Here is a 26,051-nt window from a genome sequence, read left to right on the forward strand (position 1 = left end):
GTTTTCAGCACAACCTCACATGTCTGAATTTATAGTCATGTTTTCATTTTGACAGACTGTATTAACACAATTGATCTAAAATCAGACAAAAAACATAAAAGTTATATTTTTTACTGTAACAACCACAAACATGTTTAATGAATCATATTTCATAATTTTAAATGCAAATAGAAAAATTTTAAAATCCTATGTACAAGTTTTGCAAACAACAGAACAATCAGCTGTTCTTCAATAAGATGCCACAAATTATTTGTGCCACTCCAAATCTTTCTGTCCACTATAAAAGAGAACATCACAGCCTGATACCTGCAGGTCTGACAGCAGCAGGTGTATCACTCCTGTTTCTACCTGGAGACAGCAGTCGCCTCATTGTTCTGACACACAACACAAAACTATCCACAACACTACACACTAACTACACACGACAACACATTAACTACACCAAACACGCTAAACATCACAAATCTCTCACATCTCAAAACTCTCTCTCTCTCTCTCTCTCCCCCTCACCGTCATTCCTAAATCTTCCGCCTCTTCCTAAACAACCAAATGTCATGTTGCCATATAATTTTTTGATTGATCGACATGGTGCATTCTTCCACCAACACAAATGGGCTGTTTTTGTTTTGTTTTTTTATGTTTTGCTCATAAGCAGAGGTCTCGCTGCGCTGTCCTTAGACAGTAAACATGATGAAACTATTGAGGAAAAACTGCGTATATATTGTTTATAATGACTCTGGTTTTACTGGCCCATCAACACAATTTATAAACTGGTATAAATCACCTTGTTGCTTTGTCTTTAAGTGGTCATGTGATTGGCTTACCACGACTACTTTACTCTTCCTCAGTCAAACAGCAGCACTGATGTGGTTGTTTTGCCTCCTGAGCTCCAGGTGTTTTGCCAAAAAGCTGTAGCGCCCAGATTACTTACATGCAGTAAGCTGAGCACAGCTTCAACCGTCTGTTTGTTGAAAAATAGTAATGCGACCGCTCCACATTTTCTTGTTGGTAAAGGTAACGGCGTTGTAACGATAGAAATAGTAATTAGTTCGATTACTAGTTACTGAAAAAAGTAACGCCGTTAGTAATGCTGTTACTTGTAACGCTGTTATCACTGGTAATGCCTGTTAATTAGACAAGAGGAGAAGAAAGTTTCTCTGCAGTCGTGAAAAAATGGTGAAAAATTCTCCACCAAATTAGCAGCAGCTTACAACCTCCACAAGTATGATGCAGAAATGTGAAGCATGAAACGCACTGACTTAGAGAATGGCCGTATACATAGGAGACACCTTAAACATGTGAACAATAAACATATTTGGATATTAATGGATTGAATATCTGATACGTCTCATTTCTAAGATTCAAACCAGATTTTTTTTCAAACATGTCTTAATAGGATCCACGTTATGATTACACAACCCAATTCCAGAACCTGAAATGCTGCGTGAAATGTAAATAATAACAAAATCCAACGGTTTGTCAGTCTCATATACACATATTTTATTTACAATAAAACACATAAAATGTGATTATTTAATGAAAATGATGAGCTCATTTTGGATTTTATGACAGCAGCATGTTGAGCCAAAACAGCTGTTACTAAAAAGAAACAGCTGGAATGTTTAGCAACTAATTGCTGGGTTAGTTAGTAAATGGTAAATGGCCTGTATTTGTATAGTGCTTTACACATCCAGTCATCCACACATTCACACACTGGTGATGGCAGCTACATTGTAGCCACAGCCACCCTGGGGCGCACTGACAGAGGCAAGGCTGCCAGACACTGGCGCCACCGGGCCCTCTGACCACCACCAGTAGGTAACGGGTGAAGTGTCTTGCCCAAGGACACAACGACCAAGCCGGGGCTCGAACCGCCTACCTTCCGATTACAAGGCGAACTCCCAACTCTTGAGCCCCAGTTAGTAACAGGTCAAATACATTATTGGGTCTAAAAAGGGATCTCAGAGAGTCTGAGGAGTTTGGAAGAAAAGCGTTTGGACTTCTTTACTTCTTCTTTATCACAAGAGCAGAAACTTCGGCTGATTGTGACCTACACCCGTCTTCACACCTCGGCTCGTGTGATTAGGTAGAGGATCATTTAGGGGGTCCATTGTCTTCTCGGATGAGAGGTGAAACATCTTCAAGCAACCTAAAGAAGTCCAGATGCTTTTCTTTCCAAGCTCCTTAGACTGCGAGGACTTCACAAGCATCTCAGAGAGGCAGAATTATACAAAAGTTCAACCTCCAATAAACTGCATCTACAAATGTGGAACATTTTCAAAATATCCACCTATCGATCCTGGTATATCTGTTATAATCATCTGATATCTGTTACATGTTAGATCTGCAGCGACCACAGTGGGTTTAGCAAAGCAAACAATAACTAACTCTCTTTTTTCAGGACTTGGGGAATGTGAGAGTGACCTGTGTCTGCTGGAAGTATTACTGCTTTGTTTAGAAATCAGACGATTAAGAATCGATTAATGTGATTTATTCACCACCAATTTATTGTTGCAATTCCTAAACCTGCTGGGTTCGAGGACAGCGCCTCATTGGCCCTTATTGTGCACTATAGTATGAGTCTGTAATTACACCATGACTAAAGACTTGTATGTTTTTCCCAGTGGTAGGATCCACTATAAGGAGATGTACAAAGTTGTACGCACTATCTCACCTCCCCTGGGCTTTGGAAAGAACTGCCCCCACAGGGTGGCTTGCAAGGTTTGGTTCCCCCATATCAACAAACCTCCCCTCTGCCTCTTTGATGTTGGATCCTTCCTGACTTCCTCTTTTCCTGCCTTCCCTTCCCTTCACCAACTGTGACCCCCCCTCCCCGCCGCTTGATCGTTAGGGGCGTGTTAATCGGGTCAAAGAATGGCAATAATTCAGTCTTAGGGTACTAAGACACATGACGTCCCTCAATTTCCACACAGCTGTAAATCAGTAGATACACTTTAATTACACTAAAACTCCTCTGTGAGGCTTCGAGTCTCATTTTGATACAATAATTGACCAGTTTGAGGGAGTCCGGTGTCTTTCTACCTTTTGGATCTGGTTTAAAGATGTTTGTCATTCTTCCCCACTCCCACACAGCCCAATGTAAGTATTTAGTATTTACACCAGATCCAGCAAGGCTGTCATTCCTTTTCTCATCCTGTCCAAGGTTTTCTCCTTTCCCAGATTTCTATGCCCCGTTGGCAGCATAGAAAGAAAACAACCTGCTTTAGTCTCCTCGTGTGTGATTGCCTTGGAATAATCCTTTCTCTTGTATCTCCTCTATTCTTGTTCCTCTTTTTCCTCCACCATCCCTCGGGACTGCACTTCCCCTACACCTCCATCGTCTTTCAATTTCTCCTCCACCTCCAACATTGTCCATTTCCCTTCCCTTTCCTCTCTTTTCGTCATTCCCTCATTCTTCATGGCTACCTGGCGCCCCCAGTGGTCGTATCCATTACACTGACATGTATGAGATGTTGACCAACATGTCACCACCTCTAGGCCTGGGCAAGAAATGCCCCTCCAAGGTGGCATATAAGGTAGACTGAACACCAAGACTAACAGGCACCACCTTCATATTTCAATCAGCAGAGATCAGCTCTGTAAAACATCGTTTTGTGTGTCCCACACTGAAAAAGGCAAACATTTTTGTGTGTGTCGATCATATGATGCAGTATTGCTTGTTGAAGCAGTTTTAAGTTTGTGTATGTGTCCACTGGGGCATGGTTGGTGCTACAGTAATGATTTGCCTGTTTGCTTTGCATCCTGGCAGAGAACTCGGACGGATGAAAGACAGATTGTTACTGCTGTTGATTATTTAGCCAGAGAGGAGACGTAAAGTTGTTAAACATCGACATGCTGGATCTGCCGGCGTCTGTTGTCAGATGATCTCACGGCGTTCATACTTTTGTTTCTTCCATCTACCCGTCTGCATGTGCCTCCTGCCACAGCCTCGTTGTTTTGCACGCTTTATGCATGCTGTTTGAGTGAAGCTGCAAGTATGCTCCATCGCATGTGTTTGTTTTTTAACCGTTGAGTATAGAAGGACAAGAGAGGGCAAGTAAAATCTGTCTTATTTCTGTCTTATTTTGACATTAAATACAAATGTTGTCTTCATTTAAAGAAATAATGATCTGCTTGCCTTTTCTCTCCTCCTGTATTGATCACAGGAATCTTATTCAAAGTGGATTTAACTAAAACTAATTTAAAGCTAAGCTACAGGGAAACCGTTTCCCGTTAATTATCCCCATGTTAGATATCTAAATGAGGAACACTGATATAAAGTTGTTTTTTATAATGAATGTGATGTTTTGGCTTTCATAACTGTTCATCTCTGCAATGTTTTGATTTTAACATTTGCTAAATTAGCATTTGGAAAATTAGCTTGAGTACACGTAGCCCTGCATCAGAATTCATGTAGCGATAAGCAGTCACGCCGTTGGTCGTTACTCAGGTTGCACTGTGCCGTGTTGTGCTGTTGCCGGCTGGGATTGTGACTCATGACTGACTATGAAACCTTTGCTGATGTCACCAGAGACTCGTTCTGATGAACATGCCTGTGGACGATGACATGACGGTCCACTTCACCTCCACCCTGATGGCCCTCATCCGCACTGCCCTTGAAGTCAAGATAGCCAGAGGTTAGACAGAAACAGACACACGGTGCATTTATTTAAACGTGGGTCAGTTTCTGTGTCTAATTTTGTGTTTTGGGCATTTTTTTATCTGAAGGAGGGGAAGATAGGAATCAGATGGACTTGGATCTGCAGAAGGAGATTAGTGTGATCTGGCCTCATCTCTCTCAGAAGACGCTGGACCTACTGGTTCCAATTCACAAAGGTAAAATCAACATCATGACTTACCAGTAAAAGAATATATTGCATTACACTACGAGCCATCACCGGTGTTATTTCAGTAAAATAGTTTCAGTTTGATAGAGGTGGATAACGTCTCACTGCTTTCTGCTTTCTCCTTTACAGCCAGTGACATGACCATCGGTAAGATCTATGCTGCCATGATGATCATGGACTATTACAAGCAGAGCAAAGCCAAGAAGCTTCGACAGCAACTGGAGGAACAGGTGCTTTTTTTTTAAATGATCATCTTGCTGAACCCCCGTCACCCACTGATGTTAATGTGTCATAGTTACATATTAAATTAGGCTCTTAGGGTTATTATTTTTTAAATTAAAATGTTCATCATTTCCAAGCCCAGTATTAAAGTAAAACTTAATCAGACTTGGGCGAGACGAAATATAATTGCATGTGCTGTGGTTTGCAGAGTAAAAGGCAGACATCCACACGCTCGCAGGAAACCAGTAAAGGAAGAGAGCAAACACGTTACAACAAAGACATTACACACTCACTGGTCTCTTTATTATTAGGTGCATCTTTTCCACAGTGTGTTGCACTTCAGCTCCAGATGCTGCAAACATTCCTCAGAGATTTTGGTCCATGTTGACATGATGGACTTGCACAGTTGGTGTGAATCTCTTGTTCCTGTAAAGGTGCTCTACTGGATTGACATCTAGTGATTATAGAGACCGTTTGAGTACAAGGAATTTATCCTGTTTGAGAAACTAGTTTGAGATTATAGGTCAAGACTCCAGTGCTATCACAGCACTCTGCATGCAGCTTCACAAAAATCTGAACCATAAAACACAACCGCTCGCAGGGACCATGCCAACATGGCCACAAGATCAGTCCTTCCAACAGTAACCACGACGAACCACACTTACACCCACAGCTTCACAGCTGTCGAGGACCTTTTACAATTTTCACCTTCTCACGGTAAATGAGGACGACCCTACAGAGGTTAAATGCCATCAGTTTTTATAAGTGAAGAAGCTTCTTGGATCAGAGGTGAAATGTCTTGAAGAAGCTCAACTCAAGCTCTTAAGACTATCACGACCTATCATGACCCGAATGACCGAGAACCTACACAGACATTCAAAAAATGTTTTAAAAGCAGCACTGAGCCACATAAAAACACATAAAACAGCTGTTTAAATAGTTTACATGTGTATCATAAGCAGTGTTGTTAGGAGGTCCTTTGATTTTCATGTTTCTTACCCTAGTATGTTTATCCTAGTGACCTGTTCCTGTTTCTTTGTCTCCTCGTAGAAACACGCTCCTATGTTCCAGCGTATGGATGCTTCCTCTCTTCCACAAGAAATCCTATGCAATGCCAAATCCCTGTCATTCCTAAGGCATAGTGCTGGATCTGCTCTGTAAATATTAAACTTTTAATCTCTTCCAAAAGTTACAAGCTTTCAGTTATTTATGATGGCAGAGACTGAAAATTCTGGTTGTTGAAGCAAACGGCCCCGTGATATTTTTCTGCATCCACTTAGTACCAGAGGAGGTTTTGTGGCACTCAGCCCGATCTCTCCCCAAGAGATGTTCCTGCAACCGCTGTCCCGCCCCAGAGAGGAGAAAGAGGAAGACGATGAAGATGATTACCATTCACCCTACCACCCCTACCGCATTCACCACCACCATCATCATTTACACACACTGGTAACAACTTGCTGTTATGAAATCGAAATCATCTGTTCCAATAAAGGTTGAGAAAATGTTGATTTTCAGCTTTCAGCACCGTCTCGTAGCAGAATAACAGTGCGGTTGATTCGAGGTTTGCTCAGCCTGCTCCTCTGTGGTATTTGTGCAGGTCCCAGAGGTAGTAGCGTATAACCAAGTGCTGCAGCAGGCCCGGCAGGACCCAACGCTAATGAAATCACCTCAGCGTACGGCATCTATCAGAGCGTCGTCCATGCCCAGGCTGGCTGCTGATCCTCAGGTAATAAAGAGTAATAACCTTTATTTAAACCTATATTCAGTAACAAATCTTATATTAGTAGGTGCTTTAAAAATCAATAAACTATTAAAATCCACACAGGGCGCATTTAATATGCTCGTATTTGCTCCTCGACAGCAGTGAATAGAAACAATTTGCCTGCACATTTTAAATGACTATTACAGACACCAGAGAGAGTTCGTGTGCTCGTTGGTGTCGTTCCTGGTTACTTAAATAATGCATCTTCTGATTGTTTTGCATGTATATAGCCTGGGATGTCTGCAGACAGTAGGCTGATGAAGCGCTCCTTCTCTACCATCGGAGACCAGTGTGTGAACGGTCTCTGGCAGGAACAGCACTCTCTGGAGAGGATCAGCCCTGATGCCACATACAGGCCCCGACAGAGGAGCTACAGAGGTCACTATGCTGCCCTCACGACACGTGACCATGTGAAGCTAGACAGCTAGCGAACAAAATAGACGAGATCTTCCACACAAGGCTTGCTTTTCTTGCTTTTAATGAAGATCCTTTAAAGCCTTATCCTCTCTCAAGGCTTCTCCTTGCTATTTCTTATTTGTAACTGAAACATACAGAAAGTGAAAATAAATTGCTAGCTAATACACATCTTAATGGCAAACTTACTGATTAGCCTAGCTTAACACGTGCGTTACATTAGCATCGCAGCTAACTCCAGGTAAACGCATATAAAAGTTATTTCTGAACACATTAATACTCACAAAGACGAACGTTTCCCAAGGTATAAGCCTGTAGGGCTCTCTTAGCGTGTACATGAACTCGTTCACTCTTTTAATACTGCCGAAGCACTTTTCCCGGCATTAACGAAGAAAACACGTCAAAGATAGGTTAATGATCAGAGCGCTCCCTCGCTCCCATTTCCGCAGATACAATACAAAGATTGCATGTGATAACGATGTCTCACTCTGAGCAAATTTCGAACCCAGACATTTTAACTGTTTTTAGCATGAATTACTTATAATATTTCTTAACTTTGAACTTATTTATCACTTTGCTTATGTAACTTAATCAGACTATGCACTAACTACTCATTTTTGACCAAAAGGCATAACAGTCACTAACAACCGTGAAGCAGCTGCTGTGGTTTGATTCTAATTCAGAGTAAAGTTTTGGGGGGGAAACTGGTCAAAAAAAGACTATTGTGCAAAGGTCTTGAGCCACCTCTAATTCTTTATATTTCGCTGAGTGATTTTGAGCAAATATTTGTACTGCAATACAGCACAAAAGCAATAAAATGCATATGTAAATAATTCTTCTTAAACGACAGCCACATCTCGTTAGAGGCTGAAAGAATTTCTGACATTTCTTCTTCTGTTTACATCTTTGTTTCAATAAGTTACTCAGTGAAAAAAATCCTGATGCCTAATTTATATAATCTCTATATTTACCATATTCACTGCCAACACCCAGGCAGTCGGAGAGCTTGCTCTACACTGAGGAGTAGTAGAAGGGAAGCAGCAGCTCCCGGTCTGGGTGAAGAAAGTGCAGCTGCTGCTGGGCCTTCTTTACCAGGGCGTTGGTGTTCTGGGTCCAGGTGAGATCAGCGGAGATGTGGGTGCCCAGATACCTGAAGGTGGAGACAGATTCCTGTCTGTGCCTCCTGAAGTCCATTATGAGTTCTTTTGTTTTAAGGATGTTAAGCTTCAGCACTACCTCGGCCCTGTACCCTGTCTCATCATCTCCATCAGAGATGAGACGTTGGTGGGGTGTGTTGGTGTACAGTAATGTGTGTACAGGGTCTACAGCAGGGGGCTGAGAACGCAGCCCTGCAGGCATCCGGTGCTGAGTGACAGTGGGGGGGAGGGGGCATGCATGATAGATGTACGTAGGCTGAATGCAGGGGGAGACTGTTGCAAAGTCTTGGTGCCACAGACTCAAAGGCACTTTGATCTTGTGCTCTCAGGTCCTAGAATCAACCACAAAGAAACGATTAGTCACGAGAGAGGGCGATCCAAGGAGCGCCGCCACCTGCTGTCCCCTGATGTGTCGCGCTGCAACTCTGAGGAGCGGAGTCGAGACCCTTCGTGCGAAAGGAGAAGGTCCCGCTCACCTAGCGAAGCACGCACACAGACCTTACAGAAACAGGTGCTTCAGTCTTTCCTGACCCGGCCACTGTGCAGATCTGTCATATAATAGGATCAGGATCTGTTTTCTACTGCTGGATGAGAAGCAACAGTCCTTCTCTGGCAAAGTCTTTTACTCAATATTGTGTTTGATTTATCTGCAGGTGAACACATCAGACAGCCCTGCCCACTCAGCCTCAGAGTCTGGTACTCCTCGTAATCGCCGCCAGTTGCCCCAGACTCCCTCTCGCCCACGGCCTTACATCTCCTACTCTCCTCTCGTCTGCCGAACCCAAACCTCTTCCTCAACAGCAGCAGCCGCAGCCTCAAATGAGGGACAGAGCCAGCCTCAGGACACTCCCGCTGGCCCCACAGAGGCCTCACTGAGGGTTGACAAGGAGAGCAGGCCTTTATCTGCAGTCCAGGGGTCATCCGGAGTTCACGTTTCAGGACCGAGCCACCCCTCTCCTCATCGTTACATATCGGAGCCCTACCTCCCATTCCACGAGGACCTAAGCAGTGGCGAAGCGAGTGAGAAGCAGGAGACGCTTACCTTTGAGACCGCCGTGGCCACCAGCCTGGGTCGGGCCAATGCCATAAGCTCGGCTCCTCAGCTCAGACACTCCTGGCAGGTCCCTAATGGGCATTTCCGAAAGCACTTGGGCCAAACGAGTCCAGCTGGCGCCAGCGAGCTTTTAAGTGACACAGACGAGGACGATCGCTGCTAAAAACAACAAAGAAAAACAGAGAGAACGATGAAGAGGATGCACGGGGCACCACAACGCTTTAGCTCCACAGTGGCCCCGAGAACCCGATGTTCTCAGCGCCAGTAGCATTACGAGCAGGACTCAGTCCCACTGCTGTTTATCTGGATGCTGGTGTCTGTCTGTATGTGTCCTCGTGTCCGTTTGTTGTAGCTGGAGGAGACTACACCTGTGGACACGGATGTGAATTTCTGCGTTTGCGCTCTTAATAGAGATTTTTTCGCCAAATCACAAAAACAGCAGAGACTGAAAATACCATTAGTAGCTCACTGTGGGCAAACCCACATGTTGCCAAGCCTTCCCACGCAACTTTGTGTTTTGAGTGTTATTTGAACAAAATATGGTGAGATGTGGAAATCTTCTAGCTGAATCCAAGACACTGATTTCAGTGCATTTTCTGTAAGTGAAGCTTGAGGTAGCATGTAAACATGTAAACAGATGAATGTATTTTAGTTTCATGTTCAGGTCATTCGGGGAGGTTGCTGTTAGTCTGTGCATTTTGTGCATTGAAACATAAAGATGTTTTAAGTTTATAACGGGCAGCCGGCCGTTCCCAACACTTCCTGTTTACAGCAGATTATCCACAAGATTCATGGGCATTAATCCATCAATACAGAAAATCAAGCACCAGATGTTTAGTGAACTGAACTATTTTTTTGCCACAATGTCAAAGCAACAGTATATGAAGGTGGAGTAAAGTCCAGGGCTGTGTGTGTGCAAAGATGAGCAGATCACACAGTAAGAGAGGTTTTGTCTCAGGATACCAGACCATTGAATTCTGAAATCCTCCGCAGAAAAACACTCATAAGGACCTTAAGTGACTCTTTACCCTACGGGTCAGTCAACATAGTACGATCATGACTAACAGAAGAACTGAACAGATCCTATCGTGTCCATCTGCTCCGTTTGTGGACCACAAAATCCTCGGCATGAGGACAGCCATCCGTAGGACAGACAGCCTGGGTGTTGTTACTACACGAAGCCAAATGGATGTTCAGTTTCCACATGATGTGTTAGAGATGTGACAAAAGCCATGTTCCTCCTGTACATAGAGCCGGGGATGTGTCCTCTTCGGGGCGTGATGGGAATTTGATGTCTTTCATACATGTGATGCAACATGGATGCTTCAACAAAAGAGCAATTGAAGCTACTGTTTGGTTAGTCTCTGTGTTAACTGCCACATCGCTCCCACCGCATCACAAAAACAAACAAAAAGCAGGCATTTCAGTATTTTCCGAGCATTTTCCAGGCTTCAGAGTTCTAGTAATTTACACATGCATGATCACGGCGACAGCGAGAGATGGGTGAGAGAGCCGTGTCTTAAAGACGCCTGATTATTTTTTGTTTTAGCGTGCCCACGATGTTAACTGAGATTCATTTTGCCAACAATGTGATCATGAAACAGAGCAAAGCAGAGAAATGTTTATTCCCGGCATTCCCTCTGCAACATCCCAAAATTATAGATGATTTGTCATTCCCTCTAAATGAGATGTATATTTATATCACGTGTTGTTGTGTTGTTATAATATGTTGAGTTTGAAATGTGAAAACGGGGTATATCTGAGGGGTCAAAGTCACCTGCTCACGACCTCAACGTCAAGTCCCGCGATGAAGAGACGGCGTCATTTAGCAACAATTCCACCTTTGACGTGTGCTGACTGCAAGACTTGAGTTATACAGTGTAGCAGTTAGATTACCTGCAGTATATAGGGCCATGCTTAGCATGTACAGTGCAGCTTTCACCTTACTGTCTGTACAGAAGAGCCTAATCTGTGCCTGGGGAAAACTCAGCCGAAGAGTTCCCTGTCAAGCCTGGATTTCTTAGAGAAGCTTTCTGGTAAATATGTAGTATAAACTGTACAAAATAAATCCATGTTTAATTTATTGCAATCTTTACATTTTTATTTTATTCATGATGCCTGTCTACAAGCTTCACAAAGGACAATTAAAAAGAGATCACCTGACTTTTCTGCACTGAGTGACGTCACTTCCGAGAATTTGGCTGCATGCAACCAAATCGAGCAGCAAGAAGGTGCTGGTTTAAATCCAGTAGACAGCTGGGGCCACTGGGTTTGGATTAGGGATGGGTATCGTTTAGGTTTTATCCGATACCGGTACCAAACCGGTACTTTTGAAACGGTGCCGGTACTTAAACTGGTGCTTAAAGAATGGAGAACACAAACTTTGTCCAAAAACCTCTCATGTTCAGCTGTTTTTTTGTAAAAAGATAACAATGTTAGCCTTTTCTGCAGCTATGGGGCATATATGGTATCACTCTTGGCTGGAAGCAGCTTAAACAATGGAAAAAACACAAACTTTGTCCAAAAACCTCTCATGTTTAACTGTTTCCCACTTTTTCTTTGGTCATTTTAGCCTTTTTGGCCAGGGTGAAGGGAGTATCTGCCATCAAACAAGAAGACAGCCGCATGTAGCTATGATGGTGTTTGCTAGTTCACCTTACATGCATTAATGTAATAACGTGGTTAGCCTACTCAACGTAAATTACACACGAACAACATTAAGCTACTCACGCAGAGAAGAACGGCTGCTGCTGCATCATCATCCTCATCATTTCTGCTACACTGGCAGGGCTAGGGGCCAGGACTCTCCTCTTCGGGTTTTTGGGGGATGTTGCTAACTCCGGGTCGATAACAGGCACCACACCCGCAGTAGATGTGCTCGGTGTGAGGTCTCGCAGCAAGTTATCAAATACGGCGCATTTCTCGTCTTTTAAAAAAACGCTATGCGTCGCCAGGTGTTTCATCAGATTTGAGGTGTTACCTCCTTTGACAGTATCACAGTATCAGCTTAAAGCACTTGTTGCAGCTGCTGAGTTTGCATCTTTTGCTGTGAAGTACAGCCAGACTTTGACCGCTTCGCCTTGGGCATTTTTAATCTGTAGCTCTGCTCTAAAAGAACGTACGTACCTGGACCCGCCTACTATCCTCGGAAACGTAAAATGATTGGCTAGAATCTAAAGTGTATCACAGCTCAGGAAATAAAGCACCGAAATGTGCGCTGCTTTTCGGTCTGGTTACTACCGTTTATGTCAGAACCGGTGCCATCATGGCACCGGATACCGGTACCCATCCCTAGTTTGGATGTACGACCCTTTGTTGCACGACTTTCTCGTTATGCCTTTTTTCCATCACTGTTATTAAACGGAGGTGAAATACCTGCAATTCTTGCAAGAGAGCATGAAAGTGCAATGAAGAAAATACACGAGTTGGAAGCTCGACTGAGCCGTCTTGTTGGGAATCATCTACACAAGTAACACATAAAGTCCAGATTTGGCCTGAAGTCGATAAAACAGGAAACCAGAACAAGTCAGTGCTTCATTTGCAAAGCATTTAACTATTTTTAGTTTTTACTCAAATTCCAGAGAAACGTGTTTTTTGTGTTTCTATTTTGTTGTTCACATATATTCCCAAAATAAATACGTGTGAAGGATTAAGCAGGCTGGGGCTTTTAAGTGACGTAGGTGAGAGGTCGAGTTTGTTTTGTGAGCGGACTCGGACCCACAACTCAGCAGCCATCAGTCCGTCTCCTCACACAGTCATCACATCCAGTTTTAACGGGTAAACTTAGACTTAGTTCCTCCGACGCCGGGCGGCGCATCGGGCAGCTAGTGATCTCCATCGATGTCGGTCAGCAGCGACTGCTTCAGCTTCGTCCCAGGCAATGTCGTCCATGAATGTTCGACGCCATGTGGTCTTTGGTTGGCCTTGCTTTCGCTTGCCAGTGCGTGGACGCCATGTCATGGCAATCTTAGCTGGGCGATGAGGGGGTAGGTGTAAAATATGGCCCGCAAAGCGGAAGCGCCTTTCTGCAACAACATCGGCTAACGGGCGGGTGCCTGCTCTTCATAGGACCTCCTCATTTGTTATTCGGTCCGGTAGGAAATTCTCAGGATTCGCCGCGTTGTTGAAGCACGTTCAGGTGTTGAATAATTGCACTTGTTGAGCGCCAGGTTTCACTAGCATAAAGCGCAGTAGGGAAGATAGTTCAATAGTCTGATCTTGACCCTAACATTCAGGGAGGTCGAGTTCCAAATAGGTTGGAGACGTCGCAGGACACCAACCGCCAGGGCCGGACTGGGACAAAAAATCGGCCCGGGCATTTTGACTAGAGACCGGCCCACCAAAAATGTGACGTCATTCAGGGGTAAAACCGCAAAGAATTCTGGGAACTTGTGGCAAGAGGTACTAGCGCACGCAGGCTTTCAATTGAACTCAGTTACACAGCGATAAAAAGAAACACAAAAAATGGCAAGAAGCTGTTGTATTATTAACTGCAATAGCCGGCGGCCGCCTCGGGTCTCTCCTCCTCTTGCCTCCCCTTTCCCGTATCCACCTGCTGGCCTCCACCACTTGCTGATGTTGCTAAATCTGTGGAAGCTATGCCATAGCTACCACCAAACAATTCAGTTATTTTTACACATTTGGCAGCGTCTGCCTGAAGGACTTGTTTCTTTTTGGCCCTAATTTTTTCTGCACCTCCTTTCCTTTTTTTTGTTCTCCATTTTCTTTAGTTCGTCTATAAGATTGCTAAACAAGGGGGCGGGTGCATCCGACCTCCTCGGCTGTAATTGGTCCAGCCCAGAGTCGATCATGACCAATTGGCCAATCCAACACCTTTCATTATTTATACCCTTCCAAAAAAAATAAAAAATCGCCAGCGGCCCACTGGGCAAATGCTCGGTATGCCCGATGGCCAGTCCAGCTATGCCAACCGCTTTCCCTACTCTGGCGTCGACATCCCGATCAGAGACCCCGTCATTCGAGATGATGCTGCCGAGATATGTAAAATTCTCCACCTCTTCAGCACGTTGTTGGTTGATCATGACAGGAGTGCGGGCACGTGCGTAGCCAACTCGGAGTACCTTAGTTTTTTTGGCGCTGATTCTTAAACCAACTTTCGTCGCCTCCCTCTGCAGGGCCGCGGTCAACTTTTGGAGGTCTTCCAGAGTCGAGCCCAGCATCGATGTCATCTGCGAAGTCCAAGTCAGTGAGATTACGCGCTTTGTGCCAGGGCACACCGATGCCAGCTTGGTCAACTGATCGTCGCATCGTCGCAATTACCAACAGGAAGCAAAAAAAAAAAAAGTTTCACTAAAATCAGCCTTTATAGCCTCATCAAGGTTGATGTTTATGTTCACAGTGGGTTTGTGAGTCATTCGCTGTTTATTAGTTGTATCAAACATATTTGCTGCTATAATATCACATTTCTGGGAGCTGGATATTCAGACACCTTATCAATAATCCATCGTTCGTCTGCCAAGGTGAACATGCTGCTGCTCCTGGACCAGCAGTCAGCTCTTATTACAGGATATTAGATGCTGCATTCAGCCTTCTGTAAATATCACCAGTGAAATGCAACACAGACACTTGTTAAACACATTTTCTTTTTCAAAGTTTTGTGGTGTTTTTAAAAAATAAACCAGACATCTAACTGGGACTACCTTTGCAAAATCTTTGTTTGCATCACTGCATCAGTCAGTCTGAAAAGTAATTGGCTTAGCTGCAATAAGCTACTGTTTGTTTTCTCTGAGGCAGAAACCCATTAATGGAACAAAACTGCTCACAAATTAACATGCAAACTAAGCAGAGACTGTCGTCTTCAGCAGATAAACAGATTATGCATGTTCTCGGAAGAGACTTCGCAAGGTCATACCTGACTGCAGTGGGCTTGTTTATCTAGGATGGATTCATTTTCCATGATGTGCAGCTTGAAAGGATTTAGCTCAAAGGTCTTTAACTTGACCTTGAATGTGTCCAGAGTACTAATGCCCTGTGAATCTGACAGCTTTGTGATATACTTGACATCAACACGTGAAGCAGCTCTCTGTGAGGACACTGTTTAGTTTAACTATGATGTCACAACCATGGAAACTGTGCGTGTGCATTGACTGCGTGCATGCAGCACGTCACGTTTCACACTCGTTCTCTCCGGGCGCTCCAGCTTTCTCCCACAGACGTTAGACGGGTTCGATGACTGGTGATTATAAATTGCTGTAGGCGTGAATGCAAGTGTGAGGGACGTCTTTCTGTCTGTGCTGGCCCTCAGATTGGTGATCTACCCCACCTCTCGTCCTATGGTAGCTTGGATAGGCTCCAGTCCCTCCCCAAATTCATCCTGTACTTGGACTGTTACCTCAGATCAACATTGAACTTGATCCTGCTGGGAGGAGCTTTCCGTCACCACATACTCTTTACTGTAATCCCAAACCGTGGTCACAAATCCCCTTCTGAGGCAGCAGCCCCTCACTTTTTTATCCTTATGTCACATTCCTCACCTGGGCCACAGCCCTCCCCCTCTGACCCTGGACAAAGAAGACTGAGGTGGGGGGAATGGGGGTGTTGGATCAGTGTGAAGTTCAATGGTGAATTAGGCAGACTGGGGTCATATAGGTCGATTGCATGACAGAAAAGTCGTCTTTGTTACTTTTTGTGTCCAAAAATAAACTTTATGGCAGAGAAAATGTAAATCTTTAACACTGGTCTCACTTATGCTTGTGAATCTTATTCTTCATCCCAAGCCCAACTCAGTGCAGTGGTGTTGTCTGTCTCACCTCAGACAGTCTCTGCCACATGAGAAACAAAGGACTTACACCTTCTGTGCAGCAGCAAGCTTAGACGAAAACACCCCCGAGTGTCTGTCACTGTTCACGCTGTGAGATCTGAGGCACTTGCTAGCCTGCTGAAGATCAAAGACACTGGCGTCCACCAGCAGATGGATGTGTTCATGTGATTTTGTGCTGCCACAATGTTTAAATGAGACATCTCTCTCATGCTGAGCCTTCAGCTGTCTCGTTCGGTTCCTCGATTTTATCAAACAAATGAACACAGCCTCAAACAAACGGACAGCCGGGCCAGTGCTTGGCTCGGGCCTCCAGGAGGGGGGGGGGTTCAAGTGCATCCTCTGGTGTTTATCAGGCAGACCGGAGCGCTTGCTCACAGTTCAGGCTGAGGAGTCCGGATGTTACCAGAAGCCATGCAGGGCTCTTCTGTGCTGCTGCTGCTGCTGAGCTACGTAAGTCTGACTGCACTGAAGTACTTTTATCTCTGAAAATACTGCTGATATACTTCTGTTTAATTTTTCCACTGGACTGTAAACTAGTAGTAGAAGCAGACAGTGTAATTATTTCTCTTTAGGTTAAGAGTAAAGGTACAAAGCTCTGAGATTTAAAGGAAAAAGCAGATCACTGTAGATTTTTATAGTCATTGATCTACACTAAGAACATTATACTGTTTTCAACTGTCTTTGCTCCTTTTCTGTTTCTCTCAGTAACTGTAGCAATTAAATCATTTTGTTTTATTTACACGTTTCAAGTAATTGGCTCTTGTTATATGTGCAAATGAAACAATCATCCATGGTGGAGGACTTTTACTTCAGCTGTAGCAACATAGCAAATAAAATATTCTCTCTGCAAAAGAATAATTTCACCCCTTAAAATGTTTTGACCTTCATATTAGTCACAGACAGAAGAGCCGGAGGTCTGTGTACTAAACCTGCCTGAAGCACAGATGCATGTTTTCACAAAGGAATAAATTATTGGTCATTTTTACCTGACATATTTATTGTTCACGTAGATCATTTTTTGGTTTTGTCTAGTTTTTCTTTGGTTATGAGAGATTTAAACTTTGTCTGCTTTTTCTATACATTAAGAGCAACAACAAAATAAAAGCATTATGTCATCTGCAGGACAGTCAGATGACATAATAATAATATATTATTATGTCATAACATGCTAAATACAGTAAAAACTAAGGCACCACTGAATGGTAATGTATATAAATGAAGTCTGTTTGTGTGAGATATTAATGTTGCTGATTCTGGCATCCCCGTGTGGCCACAGCTGAGACCAGGTAGCATGATGAGCAGCGTTTATTGTCATATGTACAGAAGAAATAACATTTCTCTGTGCAATGAAATTCTTCCTTTGCTGTCCGTACACAAATACTAAGTTAGTCTAAAAGAACAAGATAAATAAAGATAAATAAGGATAAAAAATAATGGAAGATAAATAAGTGAAGACAAGTGAGGTATGCAGATGTCGATGTCCACCATAATAAAAACAGAATTCCCCTTTTTAAAGTATAAGTGAGGTTTTTCCTCTGGTATTTATATGTGTTGAACATGCATCGACTTCTGGGAAGCAAAACAAGTCACCGGGTGTGAATCATAACATTTTATGGCAAAGTCTTGTTTTAAGGTTGAATCTGGGGTCAGGATTAAGCGAGTAGTAGTTATAGTTGGGCAAACCTCGGCCTTCAGCAGCTGAGCATCGCCGTGGAGATGAGAGCATCATGTGCTCGTGTCTAACAGACACACAACGCTGTGACCAGTGTTGGTCAAGTTACTTGAAAAAAGTAATCAGTAACTAATTACTGATTACTTCCCCTCAAAAGTAATCCCGTTACTTTACTGATTACTTATTTTCAAAAGTAATTAATTACTTAGTTACTTAGTTACTTTTTAAAAACATGATTTACAACCTGAATAGGTGATAAAGTGATAGATCTTTCAGCCCAATTCTACTTTTTCTGCATAATCATCATACAAAATGTAATCAAATGGAAAAGTCTCTTTTTAAAACTTGTTTTATTAGTTTTAATCTTTTAACTTTATGCATCAAGTAAAAATTAAATTATATGCAACATTCTCTGACTGGAAGAAATTAGTTTAACATTTAAACCTATTTTCTGCACATTCCAGCACATAAAATAAATTTTTTTTGTGTGTTTACACTCAGTCTTTCAAATAGATGCAAGTAAAACACAGCAGAAAATAAATAAAGTCAAAGACTAGCGGTCCTGTTGCTCTATTTTCACCTGTAAAGCAGGAGTGGGGTAGGCGGAGGGTTACCCTGGTGCAGGTGTGCAGCGGTCAGTGGAAGAATCCGCGAGTTTCTCTGTGAGTTTCCCATTACGTCGTAGCTACTCGGTGCTTGTTTGGAAGTTTAGGGGTTTTTTTGCTGTAAAAAGAAGTTTTCTTCCCACGCACAACGGACACTAATGTTTTTGTCACTTTTTATGGAATCAAACTCAAAGTAAGGTCAGTACTTCCACGCTTTAAACGCTGCACGCTCATACTCTCTCTGCACTCGATATATGATCCATTGTTGATCTGCACACAGCTGTTGTCACGAACGTCGCACGCGCTTACGTCACTGTCATGAGACATTCTCGCAAAAAAATCACGGTTTTGGTAACGCAGTAACGCAGCGTTCCTACGGGAAAGTAACGGTAATCTAATTACCGTTTTTGCAATAGTAATCCCTTACTTTACTCGTTACTTTAAAAAAGTAATCTCTGATGGTGAGTATCTGATGTTTTATTACGTTTTCCCTTATATACTTCAGTTTGTTCCATTCAACTTTTTTTCAGGTTACTTTTACATGGACCCGAACCAAGGCTGCCCCTGTGATGCCTTGAAGGTCTTCTGTAACTTCACAGGAGGTGGAGCAACCTGCATAGAACCTCTTTACTCACAGGTTCAGTCATTTTCACCTGTGAAGCTTAACGTCATCGAAGAACTAACTTGTCGTCTTTATCACACAATATCAGCTACAAAACATGGAACTTGAGAATGTTTGTAGATAGTTTGTGCTGCGTTTATGTCAGATTATTGAAGGAAAAAGTAACCTGTGTGTGTTTCTTTTACTTCTCTGATTAATGCTACTACAAAAATCTTGTGTTTTTATGAATGGCTTCAAAAATATGTTTAGATTAAAATATGGAGGGACCCAGAAATGATGAGGACATATGTGGAGAGGTTTACTCACCACCAAAAAGTAAGTATTAAATAATATGTGGCTGGATTAAGGAAACTATTATTTCTAACATTAATGCTCTTTCTGATAGTTTGATTACCCTGGTGTGGATGCTGTCCAGCTGAAGTTTCTGCGGTTACACAGCCACTCATCTTTCCAGCACATCACTCTCAGCTGTACAGAAAACCAGACGAGTGCTGCTGCCACAGATGATTCAGACAGTCAGATTATCCACTTACTGGGAGACTCTGGCAAAGAAATCGATTCACACTTTGTCACAGTGTCCAGGAAACACTCTGAGGTAAGACTAAAAGATTTGTGACAGTTTTTGGGGGCGTTGCCAGCAGCTTTCTATAACTGTGACTGTAATACAAACAACACATTCGTTTTACATTGTTGTACATAAGAGAAAAAGAAGTGGAATCGATTATTTTCAGGAACCATGCATCACATTTGTGTCAGATCAGAGTCCTTTTATTGTGATGGAAAGTTATGAAAGAAAACACGAGTCTCCAAAAGATAAATGAGTCATGTGTCGGTACAAATAAATCAAACACTGTCTGAACTTTTTAATTTCAGCTTTTGTACGATAGCCTTACAAGCTAAATTGCACATGTTTTATAGTTATGTGAATAAAGGAGATTTAATAAAACAATATTAGACTTGAGATTGCTCAGAGATACCATACAGCACATGCACATGCATGCACAAGGGTCTAGTCTCTGGAATTAGGTATGAATCCAGGAAGAACAAACTGAACACATCTCCTTGTGTTTGCTTTTTGTCTGCTGCTTCTCCAGCTGGAGCTGTTTGTCAAGGTTCAAGGAGATACGGAATTACTTCCTGTCAGACATCTGGGTGTAGAGACGAGCAGTGTCTCCAAGCTTGTCTCCGAGATCTCTGTGGCATTGGGACCCGTCTGCTTCTTGTGACCGGTGTGTCTGCGTGCGATGAAAGTCTCAAGAGCTCAAGAAAGAAGGCAGCTGGACGTCTTTAGGATTGTGAAGACGTTTCACATCACATCCAATACGCTTCTTCGGTTTTTAAAGCAACTGGTGGAGACTCCCAGGAAATAAACCCCAGTGGTGGGTGTCCTGTGTGGAGTAAGTCCAATGCTGATCATATGAGTCACCACATGAGCCAAGGTGTAAAAAAAAGGCTATTATTCCAGCTTCCTATCATCCAGAAAGCTGGAATAATATAAAATATGTATATTTTAAATGAATAATAAAATAATACTGCTCAGTTTGTATTTTGCTGTATATTTATTCAGTTGTAAAATTGTTAGATTTTTGACATATGAAACATTTTTGTTATGAAAATGTAGTATTAAACCCCGATTCTGCACTTCTGAACTTGACACTTATTAAACCATAAACTGACTCATAAACTATGATCCTGTGTTTTCCTAAACACACATTGGTCTCTTTTCTCTTTTATCATAACATCTCATGTTACTTTTATCTCAGTACTGTCTTTTCTCACAGTTTCATTATCCTTACTTCAAAGCTTCTCATTACTTCAAAGTTTTACTTTATTCTCAACAATTCAGTTTTACCACTACTGAGCCAATTTAATAGTTAAGATCATCTACTCAGCGAACAGATAATTTAGAATTCAGCCAATTTGCACAAATTTGCTTTTTGAACAGGTTTGTGCCTACCTTTAAATCTTTTTAGACCGGTCTGTTCGCCTCATATCAGATCCAACCTTCGGCCACATTTGTTCTCTCTGTTGCATGACGAACCGGGCGGAAACACCAAATATTAAACCCCGATTCTTTTGTCCCCATGACAGAACAGAGAAAACCAACTCATAGTGTGTTAAAATATTGATATTTCTTTTATTCATTCATCTTCCGGAAGAGAGAGACCTCTGCACAGCTCAAACGCCAGTTGCAAGAGCTCTCTAACATTAGAATCATAAACTGTGCCTCATATAGGTTTTATTTTGGTACTTTACACGTCACACATTCTCAAACATTGCTTATATGGCAAGTTCCTCATTTCAGTGTCTTATCTATTAATATGGCTGTGCACTAAAACTTCCTGTTTTTCAGTCTGGCTGAGCACTTAGTTTGTGAGTTAAAAGTGGCCTTGCTCTACAAGCCTTTATTAAAGTACATAAAACAATATAATAGGAAAATAAGGATACTAAGGATATTGATTTCATGACAGTAGCATCAAATGTTCAGTTCAGTTTGACTTATAACTTTGTATTTACACTAAAAGTCTTCGTTTTTTACTTTGTCCTCAACTCAGGATGTCGTCCCGCACTATCAAAATAAAACGATGGCTCTGAATGAAACAGAGCCCTGTGTTTTGTTTGTACTGAGCCTGCGCACATCACACAGTACGGGGTAATCTTCAAATAGTTACAAAGTAAAAACTAAGTAATTGTGTTGATGTTTGCTAGGCCTAGTGCCACATTCCTACGTTCCCAGTATTGTGGAAGCACTGGTTTGTGAACAGGTTTGCATCTTCTCAACCATCCGAGTGCAGTGATGTCAACAAACTTTAATATTCTTGGGAGAAGAAAGAGTGGCTGGAGTATGGCAGCTGACTCTGGCTGGGTTCACCATAGAGAGACACAACATCTCTTTTATAATAAGCCTGTTGGGAAATTCTTCCGTTCTCAGTGTCCTAATTCACTCTTGAGCCTTTGGACTGACTTAATCACAGACCACAGGAAGATCCATGGTTATATGCACCATCCGTATGATGTCTGATACAGTGAATGTCTTGTCTCTTTGAAATGAACCGTTTTGCCACAGTAGGCTCATGAGACCATGAAGGTTTGACAGCATGTCACGCTCTACTTAGAGGCGCTCCATCAAAAACGCGTTTAACTTGCACACAGGCTCCAAAACGGTCTTTTAAATGAATGGGGCAGTAATTTACAAAACAAAATCTTGTGAATATTTCCCATGAAATGTCGTTTTAACTTAGCATATCTTTGCTTGTTTAGGCTTGTGAACTTAGTGTAAAGATGCGGAGTGAGATAAAAAGAAAAACATATGACATAAAAATAGTAAAAAATAACATACTGATAAACCATGCTTCTGTCTGATTGGAAACATATTCTTCCTAGAAATATGTTTTGATTCATGGTACATAACGAAAGGTGTGGTGGATTTACTGTGTGGATATTTTGTAATGTATTTCTGGAGAGAAGTAAGAACCATTAAAGCAAAAATACCAACAAACATGACTTGAAAAGGTGGATGAGTGACCAGATGTCCCACTTTATGTTAGAGTGCTCAGCATCCTTATCCACTGAATTTGTATAGTTTTTGTTTTTTGATTAGTTTTTATTTTTATTTTGTTTTGACAATTTCTTTTTAATTCAACAAACATAGGTTTTCTTGTTTCATTGTATTGTTTATTGTTTGAAAATGTTTAGTTTACGTTTACGTTTTAAGACTTTTAGAATTACTAATAATGGTTTTTTGTATTACGGTATTTAGAGCAAATATTAGAGGCCAGATTTAGGAAAATCAGTTGCTATTAAAATAAAAACAGAACTTTTTGAAAGCAGGTGATTCACAGTCCTGTAGACATCCAAAGTCTCAATTAACACATCCATCAAAAACCTCATCAGGCAATACTTACCAAATTGATAAATACTAAAACTAGAGTTGTTTCCTCTGTATTCATATTTTATTTTAGTTCACAGAATTGTTTTTTCGCTATTGAAACCTGGTGATTACCAGACAGCTACAGGTTTGGCTTGTTGGCAAAGGGAAGGACAAAGGGAACAGATTAGTGTACAGATTACAATAAAAACAAACTTTAGCTTACAATTTCTCTTCATTTGTTAGTGTATTTATAAGTTAGGAAAACTGCACTGAAATACAATACAGTATATTTGACTTTCAAATGATCAATGCCAGAGCTTTAACCTGCATTGTCCCACACAAAGACTGCCACACCTCTAGTGTGTAAGGATATGGTCACCTTCAAAGGCTGAAGTATATTTTTTAAGTCATTTTATGGATGGCATCATTGAAGGCTTGTTGTACTTGCTGACTTTAAAATGTAAAAAACAAAAACAATAACATGTCTATTAAGTTAAGTTATTTTCATGTTCATTAAACCACCGCAGATCTATACAGCAGGCAGCAAGAACAGCTGTTCAGAAACACCAAAGAAATAAATAACAAATACATAGATTTCTTCTTCTTCTTCTTCTTTGCAAGCTACATATTCGTTGTTTAAGACAATACAATCAGTTAGACCTACAATTATCGTCACTGTTTGATGAACACTTATTTACAGCTATGATTGACAGCACACCCCAGTGACCCCGGGAATGTCACTGCACTAAAAGTAGCTGCTAAATGTATTTACAGACAACAACGTGCAGGTAATGTCGCCGTTTGTTTTGAGATCAGCCACCACACATAATTTTTTTAAGGATTTGAGTGTTAGAAAAAGAAATTAATTTTATAATCCTGCTACCCTGGGCAGTTTATATTTATGATACATATAATGAGTTTTGTCTACAGGTGGGTGGATCCAAATATTATGATTGGAAGGTTAGTGGTTCAATCCCTGGCTCCCCCAGCATGCCACACATTTAGTATCCTTGGGCAAGATACTAAATGTGTGTGAATGTTAGCTTTGAAGCACCGAAGATATGAATGGGTGAATGCGGTATGTTATATAAAGCCCTCTGAGTGCTCCACGAGAACAGAAAAACGCTAAATAAGAATCAGTTAATTTACCACGATACCAGCGCTGGCATACCGATACTAGTGCATTAGGACCAATACTTTGTTTCTATCCTTTAAGTTTAGGATGTAGCACACTAAATTGTGGTAAATGAATAGGGGTTTGGTTTTTATATATATATATATATATATATATATATATATATATATATATATATATAAATATACCTCAAACATTCCCCATATTAATGACATTCATCTCATAATTCATGACATGTTCTCCCCTACATAAACTGTCTTTATAGGCTAAAACAGGGGCGATTTTAGCCCAGTTTTGGAGGTGCTTCAGCACCCCCAAAATGAATCAAAGCACCCCCAAAGATGTCTTACTTTTTTTGAAAATATTTGCTGTTTGTGGGACACACTACTAAAAGTATAAAAAGCATACAGTACTTAATTGAGATGGAACATTTTAACAACAAAAGTATAGATAACCCCTCCCCCCTCCCAAAATGGTTTCTTCCAGCTCGGCTCTCTCCTACTTGCTTTAGCACCGTTGCTACCAGAGCGATGGTGGCTGAGATGCAGCGGAGCAGAGGTGGAAGTGCCTGGCTTAAAACAGGACATATTAGCTGCATTTAACTTTCAGTTACTCTTTATATAGTTTGGTAGGAGTCAGACCATGTTTCTTTTTAACTGAAAAACATTACACCAGGTAACCTGCTGTGTTGAAAATAGGGCTGCCACGATTAGTCGACTAGTCACGATTACGTCGACGATCAAAATCATCGACGACTGATTTAATAGTCGATGTGTCGTTTGAAGCTTTGTAAGATCGCAAAAGACGCAGGAACAAGTAGTAGAATTTAAGAGTGTAATAACGGACTGAAACAGAAGATGGCAGCACTGCATGTACAAGGATGCCAGCTGCCGTTAAACCCCGAAGAAAAAGAAGAAACTGTGTCCCAGAATTCATAGCACAGCCCAGCTCAGTTTTCAACAATGGCGGCATCTAGTTAGTTTTAATATTACTCTTATTATTCTTTCTGGGTCACAAAATAAACGTTTAGCATATTTTCAGGCGAGAATGTAGCTGTGTAAACCTCAAATATCTGCTCAGTTTATCAAGACACCACATATTTTCAAAAGCGCTCCGACGTTTTCGGAGACGTCTGTTACCCACTAGCTTGATAGCTAGCCGGGGGCTAGGATCACTAGAGCCGTGAGAACACCGGACTCGGGCAAATCGTTTTCAAACCCACTGCGGTCTTTTGCTACTCAGGTTAAACATATATAAGTCACTTAGATAACTTAAAATGTTATTGTTTGGCTTTTTTTAGTATTTTATTTGTTCCTGAGTAAATTGGTTTGGCTGAGATTAAAGTTATAGTTTTCACACAGCTGAATAAACGTCAAGCAGACAGCTGATTATCAGAAGTGTGAGATGCTCGAGAATTTACTCCGGTGTCCTGTTATATTTTAGATAGCAAGGAGTTTATTAAACTTCACCGAAACAATCTGCAAATTTCATTACAATTTAATAAACTATCATCTTGTCTTTATTTTTAGTTAGCACATACCTTAAACACTTAGAGCTGTAAGCTAATGATAGTTATATGAGAGCAGATGCTGCTGGTGCAATAAGCTGTACGCTGTACATCCAATGGATGATGATCTGATTAGTCGACTAATTGCAAAAATAATCGGTGACTAGTCGACTATCAAAATAATCATTTGTGGCAGCCCTAGTTGAAAACGTGTTTTCCGACGATGTTTGCTCTGTAGTAAATTTAGCGATATTTGACTGCCCTGTTGATCTCATTGAAATGTATACAGCCTATTTAAAATCTAAAACTTAACATTGTCCGTAGCCTGCTGTTGTTACCACTGTCCTGTTTGAAATGTAATGAGAGAAACTGGTTATTTTGCCATATGTGCATGTGCCGATA

At 41.6% G+C, this 26,051-nt stretch overlaps 1 protein-coding gene across 5 annotated transcripts in view; it reads left to right on the forward strand.

Annotated features, from left to right (window-relative positions):
* cacna1ea (calcium channel, voltage-dependent, R type, alpha 1E subunit a) overlaps positions 1-21,511 on the forward strand; it is a 140,394-nt gene extending 118,883 nt beyond the window's left edge. For 4 of the 5 annotated variants that reach the window (XM_085151266.1, XM_085151263.1, XM_085151265.1 and 1 more), the window contains 13 exons: positions 3,440-3,536; positions 4,532-4,637; positions 4,729-4,836; positions 4,977-5,077; positions 6,120-6,226; positions 6,350-6,515; positions 6,667-6,795; positions 7,062-7,209; positions 8,732-8,913; positions 9,056-19,151; positions 19,386-19,451; positions 19,522-19,731; positions 20,231-21,511. In XM_085151266.1, coding sequence (XP_085007392.1) covers positions 3,440-3,536; positions 4,532-4,637; positions 4,729-4,836; positions 4,977-5,077; positions 6,120-6,226; positions 6,350-6,515; positions 6,667-6,795; positions 7,062-7,209; positions 8,732-8,913; positions 9,056-9,619 — 1,708 coding nt within the window. In that variant the 3' untranslated portion in view covers positions 9,620-19,151; positions 19,386-19,451; positions 19,522-19,731; positions 20,231-21,511. Of the gene's footprint in view, positions 1-2,624; positions 2,722-3,439; positions 3,537-4,531; positions 4,638-4,728; positions 4,837-4,976; positions 5,078-6,119; positions 6,227-6,349; positions 6,516-6,666; positions 6,796-7,061; positions 7,210-8,731; positions 8,914-9,055; positions 19,152-19,385; positions 19,452-19,521; positions 19,732-20,230 lie in introns of all 5 variants that reach the window. The other variant, XM_085151264.1, reaches the window with a different exon arrangement.
* Positions 21,512-26,051: the final 4,540 nt, after the last annotated feature.

This window comes from Neolamprologus multifasciatus, chromosome 23 (genome assembly GCF_963576455.1).
Source record: "Neolamprologus multifasciatus chromosome 23, fNeoMul1.2, whole genome shotgun sequence".
NCBI lineage: Eukaryota > Metazoa > Chordata > Actinopteri > Cichliformes > Cichlidae > Neolamprologus > Neolamprologus multifasciatus.